General features: G+C 36.5%; 1 protein-coding gene across 1 annotated transcript; it reads left to right on the top strand.

Moving 5' to 3' along the window:
• On the top strand, positions 1,602–3,771 carry LOC104724034 (cytochrome P450 81D1-like). The gene is made up of 3 exons (XM_010442483.1): positions 1,602–2,181; positions 2,524–2,915; positions 3,030–3,771. The coding sequence occupies exons 1-3, from the start codon at positions 1,668–1,670 to the stop codon at positions 3,633–3,635; spliced, it is 1,512 nt and encodes a 503-aa protein (XP_010440785.1). The 5' UTR covers positions 1,602–1,667; the 3' UTR covers positions 3,636–3,771.

The raw sequence follows: 21,737 nt of genomic DNA, 5'->3' as shown, positions 1-21,737 counted from the left end.
TAGAAGAACGGGCTGCTCATTCGTTGAGGCGTGATGCAGAAATTATTGTGCGTGAAGCTGAGCAACCCAAAGTTATTGCTGCCCAGAAGGACAAGATTGACCAATTCTGCATCGTGGAGGAGTTTTTGAGGGAATATGATCCGCGGTTTCAGAATTTCGTTGCAAGCCATTCAGCTAAAGAGACAACCACAGAACCTTTTCCCCAAAATGATCCAACTCCAACTCCATCAACTGCTTAATAGGTTTCTCTGTCTTAACTCTTTTTGGATGAACTCAATCTCACTCTTTTCGGATGATCTCTATCTCACTCTTTTGGATGAACTCATTGAATCTATCAGATTGTGTTTATGACCATTTTTGATTTTTGTAACTTGAACATGTACCATGTATTTTTATATTTCAATATTTCAATATTTCAATATTATGCCTTTCCAAATTCGAATCATTCTATTTAAATTGGTATACAAGAATGAAAGGAAGTGGATAAAGAGAAATTAGTATATGCAACATTCAGATTCTGAAATCATCATCAGTGGCGAAATAGTCGTAATGTAATTTCTAAATAGTCTCCTCAAAGTCACTAAGATAAGTGACTATATAGCGACTACAAAACCATAGTCAGTACTTAGTGGCCAACAAGTCACCACAATTATACGACTAAAACCCGACAACAGTAAGAAGACCACTTGGATGTGACACTTAATCACACTATAGTCGTAAAACCGTAACTAATTTAACGACTACGAGAAGTAGTCGCAAAAAGACGACTATATATATGACTACATTAATTAGCGACTCTCGATCTCCAAATGCTTGCGTTAGTCGCTATTTAGTCGTAATAACAGTTTTTACGACTATAAAGCGACGAATAGTGTAGTCGCTAATCGCCTGTTTTCTTGTAGTGATTTTAGAAAACTAATCAACAAAATTCTCATGCAATCTTTAACAATCTTTCACTTTTTCACTTGTAATGATTTTGTTGAACTCTTCAAAAATTTTCATAAATTAGAATCGAATACCATCCCCTGATATTTTATCCACTCAGATTGTGACACATATGGTTCTTATGAGTTTCTAAAAACCCTTAGCTAAGAGTTAATCCTTAGCATAATTCAGAGTTTTCATTTTTTTTTTTGTTTTGTGGCTAAGAATCAGCTTAAAATCTTGAAAAGTGCTCCAAAGAATCCTGTATTTTTGTGATACTTTCCATGACTTTATTTTGTAAAGAAAAATGTCTAAAATCATAAACCAATAACATAACAATTGAATTTATTAATTGAATAACAAAAAACTTTTGTTTTAATTGAATAACACAAAACTTTTAATAACTTTATAAAAGTCTGAATCCAATATATCAAATTTGTTAAGATTTTAAATGGCTTTTTTACAAATCACAAACTAATAACACTAAACTTTTAACAGACTTTAACAATATCTTGATCTAATAACAACATAATCTACATAACATTTAAAATCTTTAACTCTATTCAAATCTCAAACCAATAACCCCCAACCTAATGATTTTGTTGAAATTCAAAAATCTTTATAAATTAGAATCCAATAACACCCCTGAAAATTAGAAATCCTCCTGATTTCCCAACGTGCTGATATTCGAATTAGATATATAACCTTTACTAGAGAGAAGAATAAAAAGAAGCAATCAATTAATGGAAGAAAACTACATTGGAGTTGTCCTCTACACTATTTTCTCTCTCATCTTCTTGATAATCTATCTCAAGTTCTTGAAACAAAAGAAACAGAATCTTCCCCCCTCTCCACCGGGATGGTTGCCCGTAATAGGCCACCTACACCTCCTGAAGCCGCCCATCCACCGTACCCTCCGCTCCTTCTCCGAGTCCCTCGACCGCAACGGCGGTGGCGGCGTGATGTCCCTCCGACTTGGCTCCCGTCTAGTCTACGTAGTGTCCTCATATGCGGTTGCGGCCGAGGAGGGCTTTGGCAAGAACGACGTTGTTCTAGCCAACCGGCCTCATGTTATCATCGGGAAACACGTTGGGTACAACAACACAAACATGATCGCCGCACCTTACGGTGATCACTGGCGCAACCTCCGTCGCCTCTGCACCATCGAGATCTTCTCCACCCACCGCCTTAACTGCTTTCTTTATGTCCGTACCGATGAAGTCCGCCGCCTCATAAGCCGCCTCTTCCGTTCCGCAGGTAATATATGTGTTAATGCTATAGATGTGATTCTATAAAATCTGGTTTTCAAGTGGAGCCGCCAAATAAGGGAAAAAGAGAAACTTACTTTATTGGATACAACTTCTTTTTCTCTTTTGGATACCTTGTTGGATAACCGGCAAGCTGATATGAGATAGCTTTTTCAAAAAATGGTATCCAATGAGTTAACTTAATTAATTACTAAGAATTAGTTTTACAAACTATAAATTTCAATATTCTTTTGTCAAATCTTACACGAAGAAAGGTTGGTCCACACAATTATTATTTTCCTTACAAATGAATGAGATTCGATGTTTCTTCTATTCTTTTTAATAATTGTAGGAACTGAAAACACGGTGGTGGAGATGAAACCAATGCTTATGGACTTGACATTCAACAACATAATGAGAATGATGACAGGGAAACGATACTACGGCGAAGAAACAAACGATGAGGAAGAAGCCAAACGTGTTCGTAAGTTGGTCTTAGATGTTGTGGCTAACACAAGTTCAGGCAACGCCGTTGACTATGTTCCGATCCTGAGACTGTTCTCAAGCTATGAAAAAAGGGTTAAGAAATTAGGGGAGGACACAGACAAGTTTGTACAAGGTCTTATTGACGATAAACGTGGACAACAACAAGAAGCTGGTACTACAATGATTGATCATTTGCTTGTTCTCCAAAACTCTGACACTGAGTATTACACCGATCAAATCATCAAAGGCATCATACTGGTTTATTTCTTTTTCCTTAACTTATACTGTTTTACCTTTTGATTACTATTAGGCAAAAGATGATATTGTTTGGTTATTACATTACTAAATTAACACTTTATGATGTTAATGCAGCTAATGGTAATAGCAGGAACTAACACATCATCTGTTACTCTAGAATGGGCACTATCCAATTTGCTTAACCATCCTGACGTATTATCTAAAGCCAGAGCAGAAATCGATAACCGAGTTGGTTTAGACCGCCTTATCCAAGAATCAGATCTTAGCGAGCTACCATATCTCAAGAACATCGTTCTCGAGACCCTCCGGCTGTACCCGGCAACACCATTACTAGTCCCACACATGGCATCAGAGGATTGCAAAGTGGGGTCCTACGATATGCCACGTGGCACGACGCTGTTGGTAAACGCATGGGCCATACACAGGGATCCAAACACATGGGATGATCCAGATAGCTTTAAACCAGAGCGGTTTGAGAAAGAAGGGGAAACACAAAAGCTCATGGCATTTGGATTAGGTAGAAGATCGTGTCCTGGCTCGGGTCTTGCTCAACGGATCGTGGGGCTTGCTGTCGGATCGTTGATACAATGCTTTGAATGGGAAAGAGTTGGAAATGAGGAAGTGGATATGAAGGAAGGAGTTGGTAACACTGTACCCAAAGCTATTCCGTTACAAGCCGTTTGCAAAGCTCGTCCATTTCTACATCAGATTCTCTACTAAGTTTCTTGAAAGTATGAATAAAACATGTGTGACATCTATACTACTAAAGCATAAGTACTCATGGACCAACTTTTGGACCATGACTTTGTTTTGGTAGTTTTTAAATAAAATGGTTAATAATCATTAATTATAGATACATTAGTATATAATTCTCTAACATTTCAAATTAAGTCGGAATACCTTTAAGCATATTGCTATCGCTTAATAACTTCAAAACGATCATTGTATATCTATTACCGTGTAAATGATTAATGATGTCTAAACAACGTACTTATCTAAATATGTTAAACATTTACCATATAAATAAATCAAATATACTACTCAACACTATTTCGAAATTATAAAAAACACATCAATCAAAATATTTAATGCATTCAAAGTATACATAAATTAATTACAATATGTGTCATCCTGTGCTGTAGCACGGGTATCACCTAGTGTTATATTAAATCAAATGATTCATCTCTACATGTATTGAATCTAGTAAGATGTTTCGCATGTTATGTTACATAGCAAATGTCACTTAATAATAAAAATTAAGACCATCTCCAACCCATCTCCATTTTCAATTTCATAATGGAGTTTGGAGTCAATTTTGCTCCAACCCATCTCCATTTTCATCTTCAAAATAGAGATCTGCATTTTTTTCTCTATATTTGGAGACCTCCATTTCCATTTTACACTATAATTTGGAGATCTCTATTTTTTACTCCAAAATGGAGTAGAGTTGGAGTAAAACCCAACTTCAAATTACAGTTACTCCATTTTGAAGAAAAAAAATGAAGATATGGGTGAGAGATGCCCTAAAAGAATCAAATGAGAAAAGAACCATTGAGTAAATAAATGGAAGTGTTGTTGACTTCACTCAATCGCATTGTCTCACTTCTCACTCGTTCGCTTCTGAAACGACCTGACCCGTTTTTTTATATAAAGATTATAAATAATAATAATAATAATAATAATATTAATAAGACTAAATATTCTACAACTAGTGATCTCATACCCACTATCCAATAATTAAATAACCAATATTCCAAGTATAACAATTCCAATAACCAAGAATCAGAAAACATAGAACCAGCAACCTAGCAATGTTCTAATGACTCAACTCTAGCAACCTGGCAATGCTAGACAACAACCAATCGAGTCCCTAAAACATCCCCCTCTTCATCGCCTTGAATCCATGATCACACTTTGCCCTTCCCTGCACCACAAACACAAATTGAGTTGCATGAGTATTTTATAAACACCCAGTGAGGCAATCCTCCCATCTACTGGGCTATACATACAAGCAACTGAGATACCAATGCCATAAAACAATCAACAAACACTACAAACAAACCAGGGAGTCTCGCTGGAAAGGAGCTGTCGACCAACACCAGCCAAGTTTCGACCGACACTACCCCACAGTGTCTACCGTTGCTGAACCTTGGGCGTCGACCGACACCCTCCTAGTGTCGATTGACGCTGACTCTGCAACCACGATCCGCTCAAAGCCGAGGGTCGCATCTCGCTTCCAATCGCCACCAAATCGTCCAATACTCAAACCCCAAGCCTTATGCATCCGTAGGAACCTAGAGCAACCATTGCCAGCAAGAAAAACACACTGAACAACAACAAACAAGCAAAAACAGAGGAATCTCAGGCTTAGATCAGCCATCGTCATGCACTCACCTCTTTGCAGGAAGTTTCTGACCAACCACGACGAATCCAACCTTCCTAGCAAGCTTCTAACACGTCTCTAGCCCTAGATCTTCAGTCCCACAAAAAGATCTCACCAAAAACGCCTTGAAATCTCACATACTCTCACCAAAACCTTAAGAAACTGTTTCTCTCCTTTTCTCTATGTTAAGTGGCCAAAACAACAAAACAACCACGACCTAGGTCGTCCTCACACTTAAATACCCCGGTTCCATGGTTTCCTTAAACCAAACCGATCAGAAATCGACAATTAAGTCAATCTGGTCGACCCAGAATTTATTGGTGTCGACCAACACCCCATTGGTGCCGATCAACACTCATCCCCAAAACGCAGAGTTTTGGTTCGCGGATGTTACAACTTCTCTTATGCTTCTTCCGCTCACAAATTCTTCGTTTCTTCATCCTAATCGGCTTCGATCAGACGATTCAATCGCTTTTCACTCAAACCATCTGGTTCCTTCGCACCCATGTCTTCTTCTTCTCCCTCAACGGTGTCGAGGCTATAACCACCGCTCGTTATGGGTCATGGAAGTCTCCGATCACTGTCGATACCATTTCCAGAGCTTCGAAGCGTCTTGGCGGCACCACCGTTGATTGTTGTGGCCGTCTCGTGTTGCTTGTGTCTCGTCCCAATGGATCCGGGTATTCGATTCCACTTGATTTCAGACTTCGATTGCGAAACCTTAATTTGTTTATTCGAGCTTGATTGGGGTTTTTTTTCGTTTATTTGTATGATTGAAGGAAAGGAGTTTTGGTGATCCAAGGAGATGAAACAACTGATATTACTCCAAAGGACTTCGCTGTGAGGACTGTAACTCAATAATACGGTGGTGGTGCGTTCATGATTTCATCAGATGACAAACTTCGAAATAACTTTATAAAGAACTGAACAAAGACTGATTGGTCGTAAGTCACTCATTTCCACCTAATGCTGAATTTTGGTGTTAACAAATGTGGGTGTAACTCCAATCCACTAGGAAAATTCCATCTTCAAAGAATGCTTGAATCTCTTTTATCACCTAAACCCCAACAATTTCCCTAGTGTCATACCATCATGTCATGAACCCTACCCGTGGGACTCTTTCATAGGTCTGAAGATTTACTCTCTGAGTTAACAAAAAAAAAATGTATATAAAACAACTTTACTAGCGACAAAAATAAAAAAAAGTTAAAAAACAGGACCACATCGTTTAAAAAAAATGTGGTCCTGTTTTCCTTTTTCAAAGTGGTCCAGTTATGTATATTAAAAAAAAGTTGTCCAGTTTAGGCTATAAAAAAGTGGCTGGTCTAAATTTTTTCTTCTTCTCGATTAGTTATATCTTAAATATAAAACTGAATTGAACACAATTTTCACCAAAAACCTCAAAACTTCGGTTTGTTAAGACAATCATTAACTGAAATAGACAATTAGTCGGTTTTGAAAGTGAACCAAACGATAATCAATTTTGGTTATCTTTTACATTTTAAAAAATTCCAAATCTAACCAAAAAATCGGTTAAACTGATCCTGGCCTCGATAATCGAACTCGTAGAACTACTATATGCCTAAACATTCATTTTGACATACATGTAAATTGTAAGAGCTGTCTAAAAATGAAGGTATTATATTCTAGAGGACCTAGCTATTGTCTTTTCTTTTAGCAATGAACTGAAAAGACATCGTAAATATGAAAAGAAGATGTAAGAAATTAAATAGGGTATATAAATATATAATTATATATATATATACATACATGTGGAAAAATATATATATATATATATATATATATATATATATTTATACATACATATATATTGATAAAAACATTCCCTATAAATAAGGATATTCCCTATAAAAACATTCTCAAGAGGTCCTACATTCTCCGTCCCGCTATGCTGTGTTAGGGGATAATGTTGACGAGTTGCTTGGGCAGAAGGATGTAGGCGACAATAGTGCTCTTCCTACCAAGTCGACGCTGGACCTTCACCTTCAAGCTGATGCATCTAGTATACAGAGGAGTTTAACTGGTGACGAGTCTCAACGACCTGTCACTAGGCAATTGGCTCAAAAAGGTTCTTCGGAGTCTCTTTCTCTCAAAGCTAAGCCCCCCTTAGCAACTCGAGTAGAAAAAACTCCTCCAAACGCCATTAATGTCTAGGTTCTTTTGGAATGTGCGCGGGTTCAATAAATCAAAAAAACATTCCAACGTCTGAGACTGGCTCCACTCTGCAAACCTGCAGTTTGGTTGCTTGTTAGAAACGCGAGTTCAGGAGTGTAATGCCCCTTGGATTACATCTTCTGTCTTTAAAGATTGGTCTTATATGACAAACTATGAGTTCAATAGACTGGGAAGAATTTGGGTTGTCTGGAGAAATTACCTCAGGGTGTCTCCGGTGTTTAAAAGTGGTCAGCTAATCACTTGTTCGAACTTGTTGGATGGTGCAGTGGAGGAGTTTTTTGTTTCCTTTGTTTATGCCTCTAATTTAGAGGAGGAGCGGAAGGAGTTATGGGAAGATTTAAAATCACATCATGATTCGCCATTGTTACGTAACAAGCCTTGGCTCATCATGGGAGATTTTAATGAAATTTTGGATGGTGAGGAACACTCAAATTTTGAGAGTTCACCTCTCTGTCTAGTGGGGATGCGAGACTTTCAAGATACAATTGCTTACTGTTCCTTGATTGACATGAGTTATCATGGACCTTTGTTCACTTGGAGTAATAGACGTGAGGAGGACCCCATCTGTAAGAAGCTGGATAGGACTTTAGTGAATGAGGTATGGGCTCGCACGTTCATGGAAGCCTATAGTGTGTTTGAATCTGGGGGGTGCTCTGACCATCTGCGGTGCCGCTTCCAGTTAGGAGCTTGCATACAGCGGTCTCGCGGACCATTTAAGTTTTCTAATATGGTTGCTTCTATGCCAGATTATTTGCCCACAGTCAAAACCTACTGGGATGAAACGAGACCACTCTTTCACTCAACCTCAGCTATGTTTCGTTTCGCAAAAAAGTTAAAGGGGTTGAAGCCCATCCTACGAACATTGAGTCGAAATAGCCTTAGTAATCTTTCCACTTGAGTTACTGCAGCCTATACAGACCTATGCACTAAGCAGTTGGCCACTCATACTGTACCATCCTCTGCAGCCATGGAGGAGGAAGTAGCAGCTTTTGAGCGTTGGAACCAGGTTTCTGATATTGAGGAGAAACTCTTGAAGCAGAGATCCAAACTTTACTGGCTGCAAGTCGGTGATAAGAATAATAAATATTTTCACCATTCCATTGAAGCTAGGCTTGCGGTGAATGCTATGAGGGAGATCAAATGTGAGGATGGTTCTACTGCCACCACTCAGGAGGACATAAAAGCCGAAGCTGTTCGATTTTTCAGTGATTTCTTATCTCATAAGCCAGCAAACTTTGTAGGTCCAACGGCTGAACAAACTGAGCAATTTGTTGACTATCGCTGCTCTGTTTCAGCGGATGAGATACGTGATGTGGTGTTTAAGATGCCGAATAACAAAGCGCCAGGACCCGATGGATTCTCAGCTGAGTTCTTCAAACAAACTTGGCCTATTACTGGCAAGGATTTCACGATGGCTGTTCAGTCCTTCTTCTTGAAGGGCTTCCTGCCTAAAGGCGTGAACACCACCATACTTGCTCTAATTCCAAAAAAGACTGATGCCTTGGAGATGAAAGATTACTGTCCCATTTCATGCTGCAATGTAATGTATAACGTAATATCGAAACTTTTGGCTAACCGACTAAAGAGAATTCTACCCTCCTCTATAGCCCCGAATCAATCAGCTTTCATTAAGGACAGACTAATGTTGGAGAATGTGTTGTTAGCCACTGAGCTAGTTAAAGATTACCATAAGGAATCTATCACTAGTCGTTGTGCAGTGAAAATTGATATCTCAAAAACTTTTGAATCAGTCCAGTGGCTGTTTCTTCTTCATATCCTTAAAGCTATGGATTTATCGGCTAAGTTTCTATACTGGATTGAACTCTGCATAGGAACGGCTTCTTTCTCTGTTCAAGTGAATGGTGAGCTAGGGGGTTTTTTTAGCAGTACGAGAGGTCTCCGGCAAGGCTGCTCGCTGTCGCCGTATCTCTTTGCCATTTGCATGAACTTTCTCACTTGTATGCTTGATAAAGCGGTAGTGGATCGTCAATTTGGCTACCACCCTCAATGTCGCAAGATGAAACTCACACACTTGTGTTTTGCAGATGACATTTTGGTCTTCTCAGACGGGACAACACAGTCTATAGGGAGTATCCTGAAGATATTTGCTGACTTTGCTGTTTGCTCCGGGTTAACTATCAGTTTGGAAAAGTCAACCATCTTTATGGCAGGCATCTCCCCGCAGAACTGCAGTGCAATTCTCAGTCAGTTCCCTTTTACCCCAAGTGCCCTCCCAGTCAGTGATCTAGGACTCCCTCTGCTCACTAAGCGAATGTCAAGAAATGACTATCTCCCTTTGATAGAGAGAATACATTCTCGAATCTCCTCCTGGATGAGTAGGTTCTTATCTTTTGCGGGAAGGCTCCAGCTCATTAAATCAGTGCTTTCAAGTCTCACAAGTCTCTGGCTCTCTGCTTTCCGGTTACCAAAATAGTGCATCACTGAGATTGAAATTCTTTTCTCGGCTTTCCTTTGGTCTGGTCCAGCTCTTAATCCTAGAAAATCGAAGGTAGCTTGGTCTGAAGTTTGTAAGCCACGAAAAGAAGGAGGCCTCGGTGTTCGGTTGCTCTCTGAATCAAACACTGTTAGCCTTTTAAAACTTATTTGGAGGTTGCTATCGGTAAAGGACTCTCTATGGGTTACTTGGTCTCGCATTGCTCTCCTTCGGGGCAACACCTTGTGGTCAGTTAAGGGTACGACCTGATCAGGTTCATGGATATGGCGAAAACTCCTGAAATACAGAGATAAAGCCATGTTTTTTCACAAAAAAGAAGTGCGATCAGGCACGGAAACTTCATTCTGGTATGATGTTTGGTCCCCTCTCGGGAGGCTCATTGATCCACTAGGTCCTCGTGGTACAATTGGTATGGGGATACCTCTGAATGGCACGGTTTCCACAGCCCTTTCCAACCATAGTCGACGACGACATCAGACTCCTACACTCCTTCAGGTAGCGGATACGATGGACTCTCTTCGTTTAACTACGGGTAATGATGTTTCCCTTTGGCAAACAAAGTCGGGTGTGTTTAAGTCACACTTTTATTCGCGTGATACTTGGCATTTGGTCCGGCAGACACACCCGGTCTGTACGTGGTACAAAGTGGTCTGGTTCCAATACGCTACCCCCAAATAATCTTTCCTCACCTGGTTTGCAGTTCGTAACCGTTTAGCAACAGGGGATAGAATTCTAAAATGGAATGGCTCTGCAAATGGAACATGTGTGTTTTGTGCGTCGACTATTGAAACACGAGACCACTTGTTCTTCTCCTGCCCATACTCCTCCCAGGTTTGGTCAGCTCTTACAGAAAGGATTCTCGGAAGCCGATTCACAATAAGCTGGGACTAACTCCTCACCATACTTGTTACTTCAGCTCCACGTCTTCACATCTTTGAAATCTAAATCAAATCTTTGAATCTAGTTACTAAAAATAATTTTATTGTCTACTTGGATATAAAATCTTAGTTTTTGAAATTTTGATTGGTATATATATATTTTTAAAAATATTTGGCAATTTTCGTCCATAATTTTATTAGAGAGAAAAAATAATTTTTTTAACTAATAATTATCTGTATATTTAAAAAATCTTAACTGTTAATTTTTATTTTTTATTTTTTTCAAGTATAAATTAGTTTTGATTTAAATAGATTTTTTTTACTTTTCTAGATTTTTTATTTTTGATCTGTCAGCGTTTTTATTTTAATTAATTATATTTATTTAGTTATTAAATTAATCTTAATTAATATTTTCTAATGACAATTGAATGTAATTTTTTACAAATTTTAAGGTTAGTTTCATATTTGTACTTCTTAATTAATATAGTAGGATATAAGCTTAGAATTATATTGGATATGGGATTGGAAATCAATTTGTTTTTTTAGCGATTGTAAATATATAAAATTCAAATAAATAATATTTTTGGCTTAAATATTTGTAATTTTATTATTTAATTAAGTAGATGTTTGTATACAGATCTCATAATTGGGATCCTAGCTCCGCTATTTCATACACCTTGGAGTGAGAACCAATCTTTGACTAAACTGAGATGTTAATTTAATTCTTTCCCAACTATAAAAGCGATACAGACTTGGAGAATGGGAAGAAAAGTTCACTCCAGTTTGAAGAGAGACCGGAAAAACAGAGGCTGGAGGAGGAGATATATTGAGTTAGTATACTGGTCTATATTATTATTGTAACCGCTACTTGGGAGATTTTTAATTATTTATGTTTCTAAAAAAACCTATATTATACTGTCCAATATCACAAACTACATAACTTAATCTTTACGTATAAACCAAATGTTGACTATTTTGTTTAAACAGTTACAATAATAATAAAGACACATAAATATATCTATATTAACATATTTTAGTATATTTGTTGTTCTACCTTTTAAATTATATTTATTTACAAAGTTAATCTTTAAATAATTGAACAAAAAGATAAAATCAATTAGACTCTTAAAATATCTCTAACAATCTTATTATATAAAGTTTGATGTCAAAGTTACTCATTAACGAGATCATGACACGTGTCAAATATATCGATAAGATGTTGACACGTGTCCAGATTACTGCTTAATATGATCGAGACATGTGTCAAATTAACGATCTTAGATTTTGACACATGTCTAAGTTAATTGCTAAAAAAAAAGGTTAAAGCTAAAAAAAAGTTAAAAGAAATATTTACCAAACAAAAAAAACTAATCCAAAAAAAAAATATTTACCTATCACCGTTAGGAAATAGAGCATATGTCTTATTATATAAAAATGTATATTAATTGGTATCCTATATAAAATCAAAACCTTAAGTACGCTAGGAAATCATGAACAACAAAAAAACAAATACAAACTATGCGAGGTCAGAAAACCTTGCTAACAAAAGAAAACAGGGTATCATGAGTGATGATCAGATTGCTATGATCGAAAAGACACTTGCAGATGAACCTCATATAAGGCTGGATTTAACTACGCTTCATATATGGGTACACAAACTAAATCAATGTGTAAGTGAAATATTTTTATACTGCTACACATATATCTTTTACTACTTCCACCTATCTCACTATTTTCATATCTATGAATAATAGACATCATATTATTTTAAAATTTTCATTGATGTTCATTGTCTAACATAGTTTTCCAAAATACAGGGTTCCCACATTACAACTTTGCAACTTAGACGATGGTAAAAACTTTTATTCTATTTGTCTTATACAATTTTGGATGAAGAATCTACGTACTATCAATATTTTTTATTCCTTCTTTTTAATATTTAATTAAATTATGTTGTAGTATTTTTAGATTTTAGTTATATTATTTAGTTAAATTTGATTTTCTTATTAGAAATTCGTGATATTTTAAAATAATATTTTCTATATTATTTTGAGTTTTTTTAGTTTATTTTCCAGTTATAGATATTTAAGATCTTTATTTATTTGTTCCTTTTAAAATATCTATTTTAAATTTCTTATGTTGAAGTATTTTAAATTTTTTTATTTTATTTTATATATTATATCTATAAATTATCTAAAACTCCTATATAAGGGTGTCAAAATGGTTAACCCAACCCAACTCAACTCATTATCCAATGAGTTAAAAGTTAAATGAGTTTATGAGTTGACTCAACTCATTTAACAATTTAGTTGGATCAACCCATGAATCCATTTAATTAAATGAGTTAGATGAATAATAGGGTTAACCCATTATATATATATATATATATATATATATATATATTAGTCCTATATTAGTCCTATATATATATATTAGTCCTATGTTATAAATTTTTTATTTTTCTAACTGTCTTTTAATTTCTCAAATTTTATTGGGTTGGTCATAAATTCATTGCAATCATGTAGATATTTTTTTTCTCAGTTTTTCATCCAAAATATTTTTTGAGTAAACAGTTTTAGTTGTTTGATGTCACTATATTTTACCATATTTTAAGCCTTGTTTAGTTCATATTTTGCATCATATAGAAGTGATTCCTTAGGTTTTATAACTATTTCTGTCCAAATATGCACTTAGGATGTTTAGAAGCATGCATTTGCGCATTTGGAGTATTATTAGGTGTTATGGAGCTCTAAAAGGGTAAGGAAGGACTTTGTGTTATTTCTGGATCTAAACAAGAGGATTGGACGTATCAGGAAGGGAAAAGAAGGCACTCGACCATACCACTCGAGCAGACACACGGTCGATTACTTGGTCGGATTCATAACGAGCTCCTCAAAGATCCATTCAAATGTCCTCTAGCCATTTTAGGTCTTCCTTTCCTTCCTGTATAAACATATTATACTCTATGGCCGGAAAAAAGCCACGTTGGGGCAGAAAATATTTTTTTAAGAGTGAGAGAGAGTCAGCAAACCTAGTTTTTCCCCTTTTGGGGATTTATTTTACTTTATTGCATCATTAGCCACTTTTGTATTATCTCAAGAAATCTTTGATACTTGTTGGTTCCATAACTTTCTAAGTATTGAGAATTTGAGTTTGATTTCTTCTTCAATATTGTAGATCTTTGTCTTATCTTTCTAATCATGCAAGTTTCATTGATTTCTGGGTTTATGATTTTGTTCATCATGTTTAGTGATTGTGAGTAGTGTATAAAGATCTTAAGGATGGATTAGGCTGGGTAAAAGTTTTGAGTGTTTAGATTGATCAAGCTTTATTGTTATACATCTCTTGTAGATTAGATATGCTCTATGCTATTCTTATACTGAGAGGGTAAGGATAGATCTTAAGCTTCTTAGCATCATACCAATGTCTAAGTTGTTAGATAAGGCTAAGTCTAGAGATTATCATGAAGCATGCTAAGAGATTAGATGTTTTGTTTGATTTTTGACAATAATGATCTGGGTTTTAATGAAAGTTTATGAGGAACAAAGTAAAGAAGTATGAGCGAGTGTAGAGAAGTATAAGCGAGTGTGAGAGTGTAAGAGTAGAGAGAGTGAATCGGATAAGTGTAATGGAGAAAGAGAATTCTCTCTACTTATTTGATTTAGATCCTAGATACAAACTAAATATAGACAACTTACAAAGAGAATATTCCTAGAAGATGCTATGCACAATTACACATAATGATAGTGATATCCTTCCTTAAGCTAAACATGTGATCTTTGGTTGACTTAAACTCTCCCACTTGATTCAAACTCGCTAACGTCTCTATGGAGGAAGGATCTAGAAGTTCCTTTACCTTTGGAGACATATCTTCATGGGCTGGACATATGTGTTCTCCAAATGGTACGGACGGCCCATGTTGCGCATTGTCCGGACGTACGGACGTACGGACATGATGGTTGTACAGACATGGTGTGTGAGTTCTCATACTCCCTCTCAAGCTTAATCATATAACTTTATTGATTAAGCTTGGACTAACGAACACCCACCTCATTAAAAACCTTAGTATAGAAAACTACTTGGGAAAAACTATACATAAGGGAAAAAGAGTGTAGGTGCCATGTTAGGAAAGCTCATGGCCGTGTAAGGTCTTTAAGACCGAGCTTAGAGTGAATATACTCACACACTTGTGGACTGGCAGCCTTGGTAAGAATATCAGCTAGTTGTTCTTTGCTGTTGGTGTGGCATGGAAGAGTGACACCAAACTGAATCTGTTCTCGGACCTTGTGACAATCAACTTCAATGTGTTTTGTCCTTTCGTGGAACACCGAGTTTGTGGCTATTTGAATAGCTGCTTCATTGTCACAGTGCATTGTGATAGGCTTTGAAGACTCAACTTCAAGATCCTTTAGTAATGCTTTCAACCACACCAATTCGGTAGTTAGCTTCCTCATGGCTCTATATTCGACTTCAGCACTAGATAGTGACAACCACCTTTTGTTTCTTGCTTTTCCATGTTACTAGGTTGCCTCCTAAGAATGTGCAATATCCAGTGGTAAATCGACGATCCTCACGGTCACCAGCATAGTCAACATCACAATATCCTACCAATTCAGTGTTTTCATTCCTCCCCATCCAAATGCCTTGTCCCGGTGAACCCTTGATGTACTTGAGGATTCGATTCACCATGTTCCAGTGATGTAGAGTTGGGTTTTGCATGTGTTGACTCACCTGGTTCACAGCAAAACAAATATCAGGTCGAGTAATGGTAAGATATATTAGCTTACCTATTAATCGCCGATATCTTGTAACATCTTCAAATGGAACCTCAAGCTCCCCCTTTCCACCAGTCTTATAGCTTTCTTCAAGTGGTGTTGTCACTGCTTTTGATCCAAGTTTCCCTGCTTCACTCAAAAGATCAAGAGTACATTTCCTTTGTGATAGAAATAAACCTTCATTAGACCTATATACTTCTATCCCAAGAAAATATTTAAGTTCTCCTAGATCTTTAATATCAAATACTGATTTAAGAAAGTCTTTAGTCTCTTTAATGCCTACCTTGTCACTTCCAGATATGATGATATCATCAACATATACTAGAATGACTACAATATCTTTGTCACTTGGTAATGTGAATAGTGTGTGATCGGCTTCTGATTTGCGAAAGCCTCTCCCAAGCAATGTAGTACTTAGTTTATGGTACCAAGCTATTGGTGACTGCTTTAGACCATAAATGTCCTTGTTGAGCTTGAACACTTTACCCAGACCGATTGTCTCCTCTAGGCCAGGTGGAGGTCGCATGTATACTTCATCCTCGAGTTTACCTTGCAAGAATGCATTCTTGACGTCCATTTGCCAAAGTTCCCAGTCCAAATTGGTAGCCAATGAGAGAACAACTCGAACCGTGTGGAGTTTTGCAACCGGAGCAAACGTATCAAGGTATTCCTCCCCATACGTTTGTGTAAATCCTCTTGCAACAAGCCTGGCCTTATAGCGTTCAATCTCCCCATCACTCTTATACTTAATGGTAAAGATCCATCTTGATGTGACTGCCTTCTTACCTTTTGGTAAGTCAGCCTCGTCCCATGTATGGTTCTGTTCCATAGCTGTTTTCTCGGCTTTCACTGCCTCACGCCACACTTTGTGCTCCTTGGCTTCATCGTAGGTTTTTAATACCCAATGCTTGTCAATTTGTCCAAGGAAAACTTGGTATTCCGTAGGAAAGTGAGCTAGGGTGCAAATGGCTTGGATTGGATGAGCAACCGCAACATTGTTTTAATACATGCGTGTGTTTTTCCAGTTGGATGGGTCAAACTTGAGCCGTTGGCTGCATCGTAGTGGAATGACTTCGTCATGATCATCTTCTTCATCTCCAGCGTCGGTTGGTGTGTTTTCTTCCTCATAATGCACACCAGTTTCAGCATCTTCATCGGCATGTGTTGTGTCTATCGGGTTAACGACTGGGTCAGCGTTAATAGATTGGCTTGATGCAGCTTCCTCAGGTGGACTAGAGCCTCTTGGTGAGTTTGGACCATCTGATTGTTGGTTGTCTCGATCATTTGCAACGCCTAGCCGTTCAAGTATGATACAAAGATTTCTAGCTCTATCGGATGGAGAAGTAGATAGGTCTTGAAGTTCTTCCCAATTTTTCTTGTCATAGAAGCCTTGAGATTCGACGAACTTCACATCACGAGAGACTAAAACTCTTCTAGTTTCTGGATCATAACATTTGTAGCCTTTTTGTGTGGTGGAGTAGCCAATAAACATTCCTTTGGTACTCTTGGCGTCAAGCTTGTCACGTAATTCTCCTGGCCTTAATACAAAACAAACACAACCAAATACTCGTAGGTGATCAAAGGTAGGTTGTTCTTTATTTAGTACCTCGAATGCAGAGACATCTCTCAAGATCTTTGTAGGTGTACGGTTGATGAGATAACATGCGGCAATGACAGCATCTCCCCAAAACCTCTTTGGAAAATTTGTGTGGAACATCATGGACCTTGCTACTTCCATGAGGTGTCTATTCTTTCTTTCAGCTACACCATTTTGTTGTGGGGTATAGGGACAGCTTGTTTGATGAATTATGCCATATTTATTGAGGTGTTGTTTGAAGGCATGACTTGTATACTCTCCACCATTATCTGATCTCAAAATATTAATCTTTGCATTATAATGGTTAGTCACATAATTTTGAAAACTAATAAAAGCTTCAAGGACTCTATCTTTAGAAGGGAGCAAAGTTAGCCAAGTAGACTTAGATTTTTCATCAATAAAGGTAACAAAATACTTTTAATTTTCTCTAGATAAACATGGAGATGTCCAAACATCAGAGTGAACAAGATCAAAATAATTCTCATAAATAGTCAATGACTTAGGGAAAACAGATTTGCAATGTTTACCAAGAATACATGCCTCACATTCATCATTTTTGAAAGAAATATTTGGGAATATTAATTCTAAAGCGCAAGTGTGAGGATGTCCTAGTCTAGCATGCCAAATATCATTGTTTGATTAAACATTAATTGAACTAAAACAAGATAAATTTGATGTGGGGGGATGGTTTGTCTCGGAAGTCGTCGCTTCTCCTACCCTGGCTGCTTGATGTGCTCGTGGTCCTCCTCGGTTGTTCATAGGTCGATAAGCTCGGAGATGAGGATGGAGGATCCAGCACCGACTCTTGAAGTGGCCAATCTTCTTGATGGTCACAAACAGGTGGATTCTTGTCATCATGTTTGTAGTAGCCTTTGTTTGCCGTGGCCATCTCCACCTTGTTTGCGGTGACAAGCTCTCCTTTGCCACAAATAGTCCAATAGAGCCATGCTTTTTTTGTATCTGATTACAAACATCATCGAGGCTTGGAAGCTTGTCCGATCTCAAGATATGTTTTATGAGATAATTGTAAGATGGGTTGAGTGTTAAGAGTAGACCGAACACTTTGTCTTGTTCACGCCTCTTGTTTAGTACTTCCGGGTCAATAGTTGTCGGTCTTAGCATCTCTAGTTCAGACCAAAGAGATCTGAACTTACCAAAATGCTTGGTGAACTCCATATCCTCTTGACTGAGGTTGTTGATGGCTCGCTTGACTTCAAAGATGCGGTTCACATTTGTAACATTTCCGAACACATTTTGTAATGTGTCCCATAGATCTTTAGCCGTTTCACAATAGGAGTAGGCCTCGAGTATTGGAGCATCAAGCGAGTTCTGAATGATGGCTAGAACACTTCGCCCTTAGTGACAACATCTTTGTCATCATCTTTGGTTGTAGCCTCCTTGGGGGCTTCACTAGAGGTAATGTGGGTCCAAAGCCATCGGCCATACAGTGCCGTTTTCATGGTTCTTGCCCACAACAGATAGTTCTCTCCTTTGAGAGTAACAGGAACAATCAAGGTCTTAGAGCCTTCCATGATGAAGTAACCGTTGGTTAAAGCTAATGTTCAACGGATAAAGAAGAAAGACTTTCAAAGTCGAAACAGAAAGAGGTAGAGGTAAAAGAGATTTGAAGCGGAAGTGTTTGGTGGGTGTGAGATTTAGGATCAGGAGCGGTTAGGCTCTAATTTTAATGAAAGTTTATGAGGAACAAAGTAAAGAAGTATGAGCGAGTGTAGAGAAGTATAAGCGAGTGTGGGAGTGTAAGAGTAGAGAGAATGAATCAGATAAGTGTAATGGAGAAAGAGAATTCTCTCTACTTACTTGATTTAGATCCTAGATACAAACTAAATATATACAACTTACAAAGAGAATATTCCTAGTAGATGCTATGCACAATTACACATAATGATAGTGACATCCTTCCTTAAGCTAAACATGTGATCTTTGGTTGACTTAAACTCTCCCACTTGCTTCAAAATCGCTAACGGCTCTATGGAGGAAGGATCTAGATGTTTCTTTACCGTTGGAGACATATCTTCATGGGCTGGACATGTGTGTTCTCCAAATGGTACAGACGGCCCATGTTGCGCATTGTACGGACGTACAGACGTGATGGTTGTACGGACATGGTGTGTGAGTTCTCATATTTAATGCCTGCTTTTATATGTAATAGCTAGTGAGAACTAGGTCTAAGAGTATCTAAGCTTGATTGTTATTATCATGAGAATGGATTAACAAGTATTAGAAGATCATTGTCTAGAGATAGCTCATTGTTGATTGAGGTTTGTTGATCAGTTTAGATAACCATAGCTTGAGTCCAGCCCATGAATCCATCCTTAGGACCTTTCTTTGTTTATTGATTTCCCTGTTTGAGTATTGCTATTCGTTTGCTGTTTGATTTACTTTCATTTTGCTCTGTTTTCATTGTTGCTATGTCTCTGTTTTTCATCCGGAAGTCAACTCGACCCCCCACTCGACCATGCACTCGACCGAGTGCTACTCGAGCGCCAGTTTACTTCCTTGTTTATGTTCTGATTCATTTCAGTTTGCTCTTAGTTGCATTTGTTAGTAGTTTTCTATTGCTTAGCATAGTTTATTGCACATGTTCTACAGTTTAATTATGCATTAGTATTGTCTTAAGTTGCTTTAATCTTCTGCATTTACATTTATGTCATTAGGTTGTTAAAAACAAATCAACTTGATATTTGGCTTAACTTGAATGCATTGATCACATCTTGACTGCTTACATATCACACTCTTTATGGATTGACATCCTTTATGCTACAACATCATAAGGGTATTGAAACACCTTGCATACATTCTGATCATCTCTGCTTATGTCTCTGTTTGCATGTCATCATACATTCATTGCATAAGTAGATACTTGAAAAAGTTATTGTTTCATTGTTAAACAAACTGCCACTACAAATTTTAGTGGTGAAAAGAAACTACGTAAAAGTGAAAGTAAAGAGACAAAAATTTGTTTAATTTTTTCACAGATACATTTAATAGGTGGTGATAAAGAGCATATTTTAACAATTAATATATTTTAGGATGTAAGAATACATTATTAGTGATAAAACATAGAGTAAAATTGTACGTGGATACTAATAAGATGACGCTTTGACGGGTTGATTGCATGTAAAACATTTTGTGAATAAAATGTTGAACGTTTTGAATTTTGATAATAATAATATTCATAATGGTTAATGTTTGAAAAACATTTTGGTAATCAATAATTTAGTATTAGGTTATTGTAATAAATGTAATAATAAATTTAAAATATAAAAATATAAATTAGTGTATTAAACTAAGAATATATATCTTTTTATTTTTGGAAAGATTATTTCACCTACAAAATTATTTATATATTTTGAAAATTTTTAGTTTTATTAAATAATTTTAAAACCCGCACATCATACGGATCCTAATCTAGTTTAATTTATAATTTCCTAAAACAATGTTTTACTTATATAGAAAATATCTTTTTTTTTTGTTTTCTTTTAAAAACCCTAAGATTTAATAATAACTATATTGTTTAATATGAAATAATTAAATGTTTTTAATGATTACTAATATGCTGATAAACTAATGTGAGAATAATTTTTTCATGGGTTAAATCTAATAACTAAAATATATATAATAAGACAATACTTGGTGAACAACTACATTTATTTTTAATTTGTTTTGAGTTTGAAATGTGATAAAAATAAAATGTTTTAATTTGAGATCGACCAGCCAATTCAATCCGCCGATTCAACTACTGGTTTACGGGTTTTCAGCGGGGTTTTTTGGGTTTTTATCTTTCTGGTTTTTTGAGGTAACCCGGACCGGAATGTCTACCGGATTGCGGTTGGGCCGGTCCGACCGGCCGTGCGGTCCGAGTTTAAAAACATTGAATTTAAACTGCGGTATAGGGCACGATAACTTTTACATATATAATTCTTTCACATGTTAAATGTAAAACACTGAAAACTTATGGATGAAATTTAAAAACACAAAAAAATTCTAAAAACTAATAATGTAAGAATAATTCTTTCCTGGATTAAATCTAAAAACATGTAACATTAAGAAATTCAATATGGTAAAATGTAATATTATCATAAAGAAAACTAAATATTTTTCCTGTCATGTCCGTATACAGCTGGTCAAATTTTAGAATTAACAATCAAAATATAATTATACAATCTTAAATATTAAATAAAAGAAAAAATTTAACAAATAAGTACAATTTAAAATTTAGTTTTTGTTATAAAAATATTGGCCCGCAGTGTATCGCGGGTTATAATCTAGTTATGGTTAAAATGGTTGTATAGGGATGAAAGAATTGAAAAAAAATGAGTTGAGCAAAATATTTTAAATAATACTCAACTCATTCATATGTGACATGAGATGAAATAGTTGAACAAATTTCCTTTATAATTTGTCTATTTTCCAGCCGTTTTGGTAGAATGAGTTGAATAATTTTTCAACTTTTTTAATTCAAATGGTAAAAATTGATTGAATAATTTTTAACCTTTTCAATTTTTTAATTATGCAAC

This window comes from Camelina sativa, chromosome 11, assembly GCF_000633955.1.
Source record: "Camelina sativa cultivar DH55 chromosome 11, Cs, whole genome shotgun sequence".
Taxonomy (NCBI): domain Eukaryota; kingdom Viridiplantae; phylum Streptophyta; class Magnoliopsida; order Brassicales; family Brassicaceae; genus Camelina; species Camelina sativa.
The sequence above is the reverse complement of the archived record's forward strand: the minus strand, read 5'-3'. Positions and strand labels throughout refer to the sequence as shown.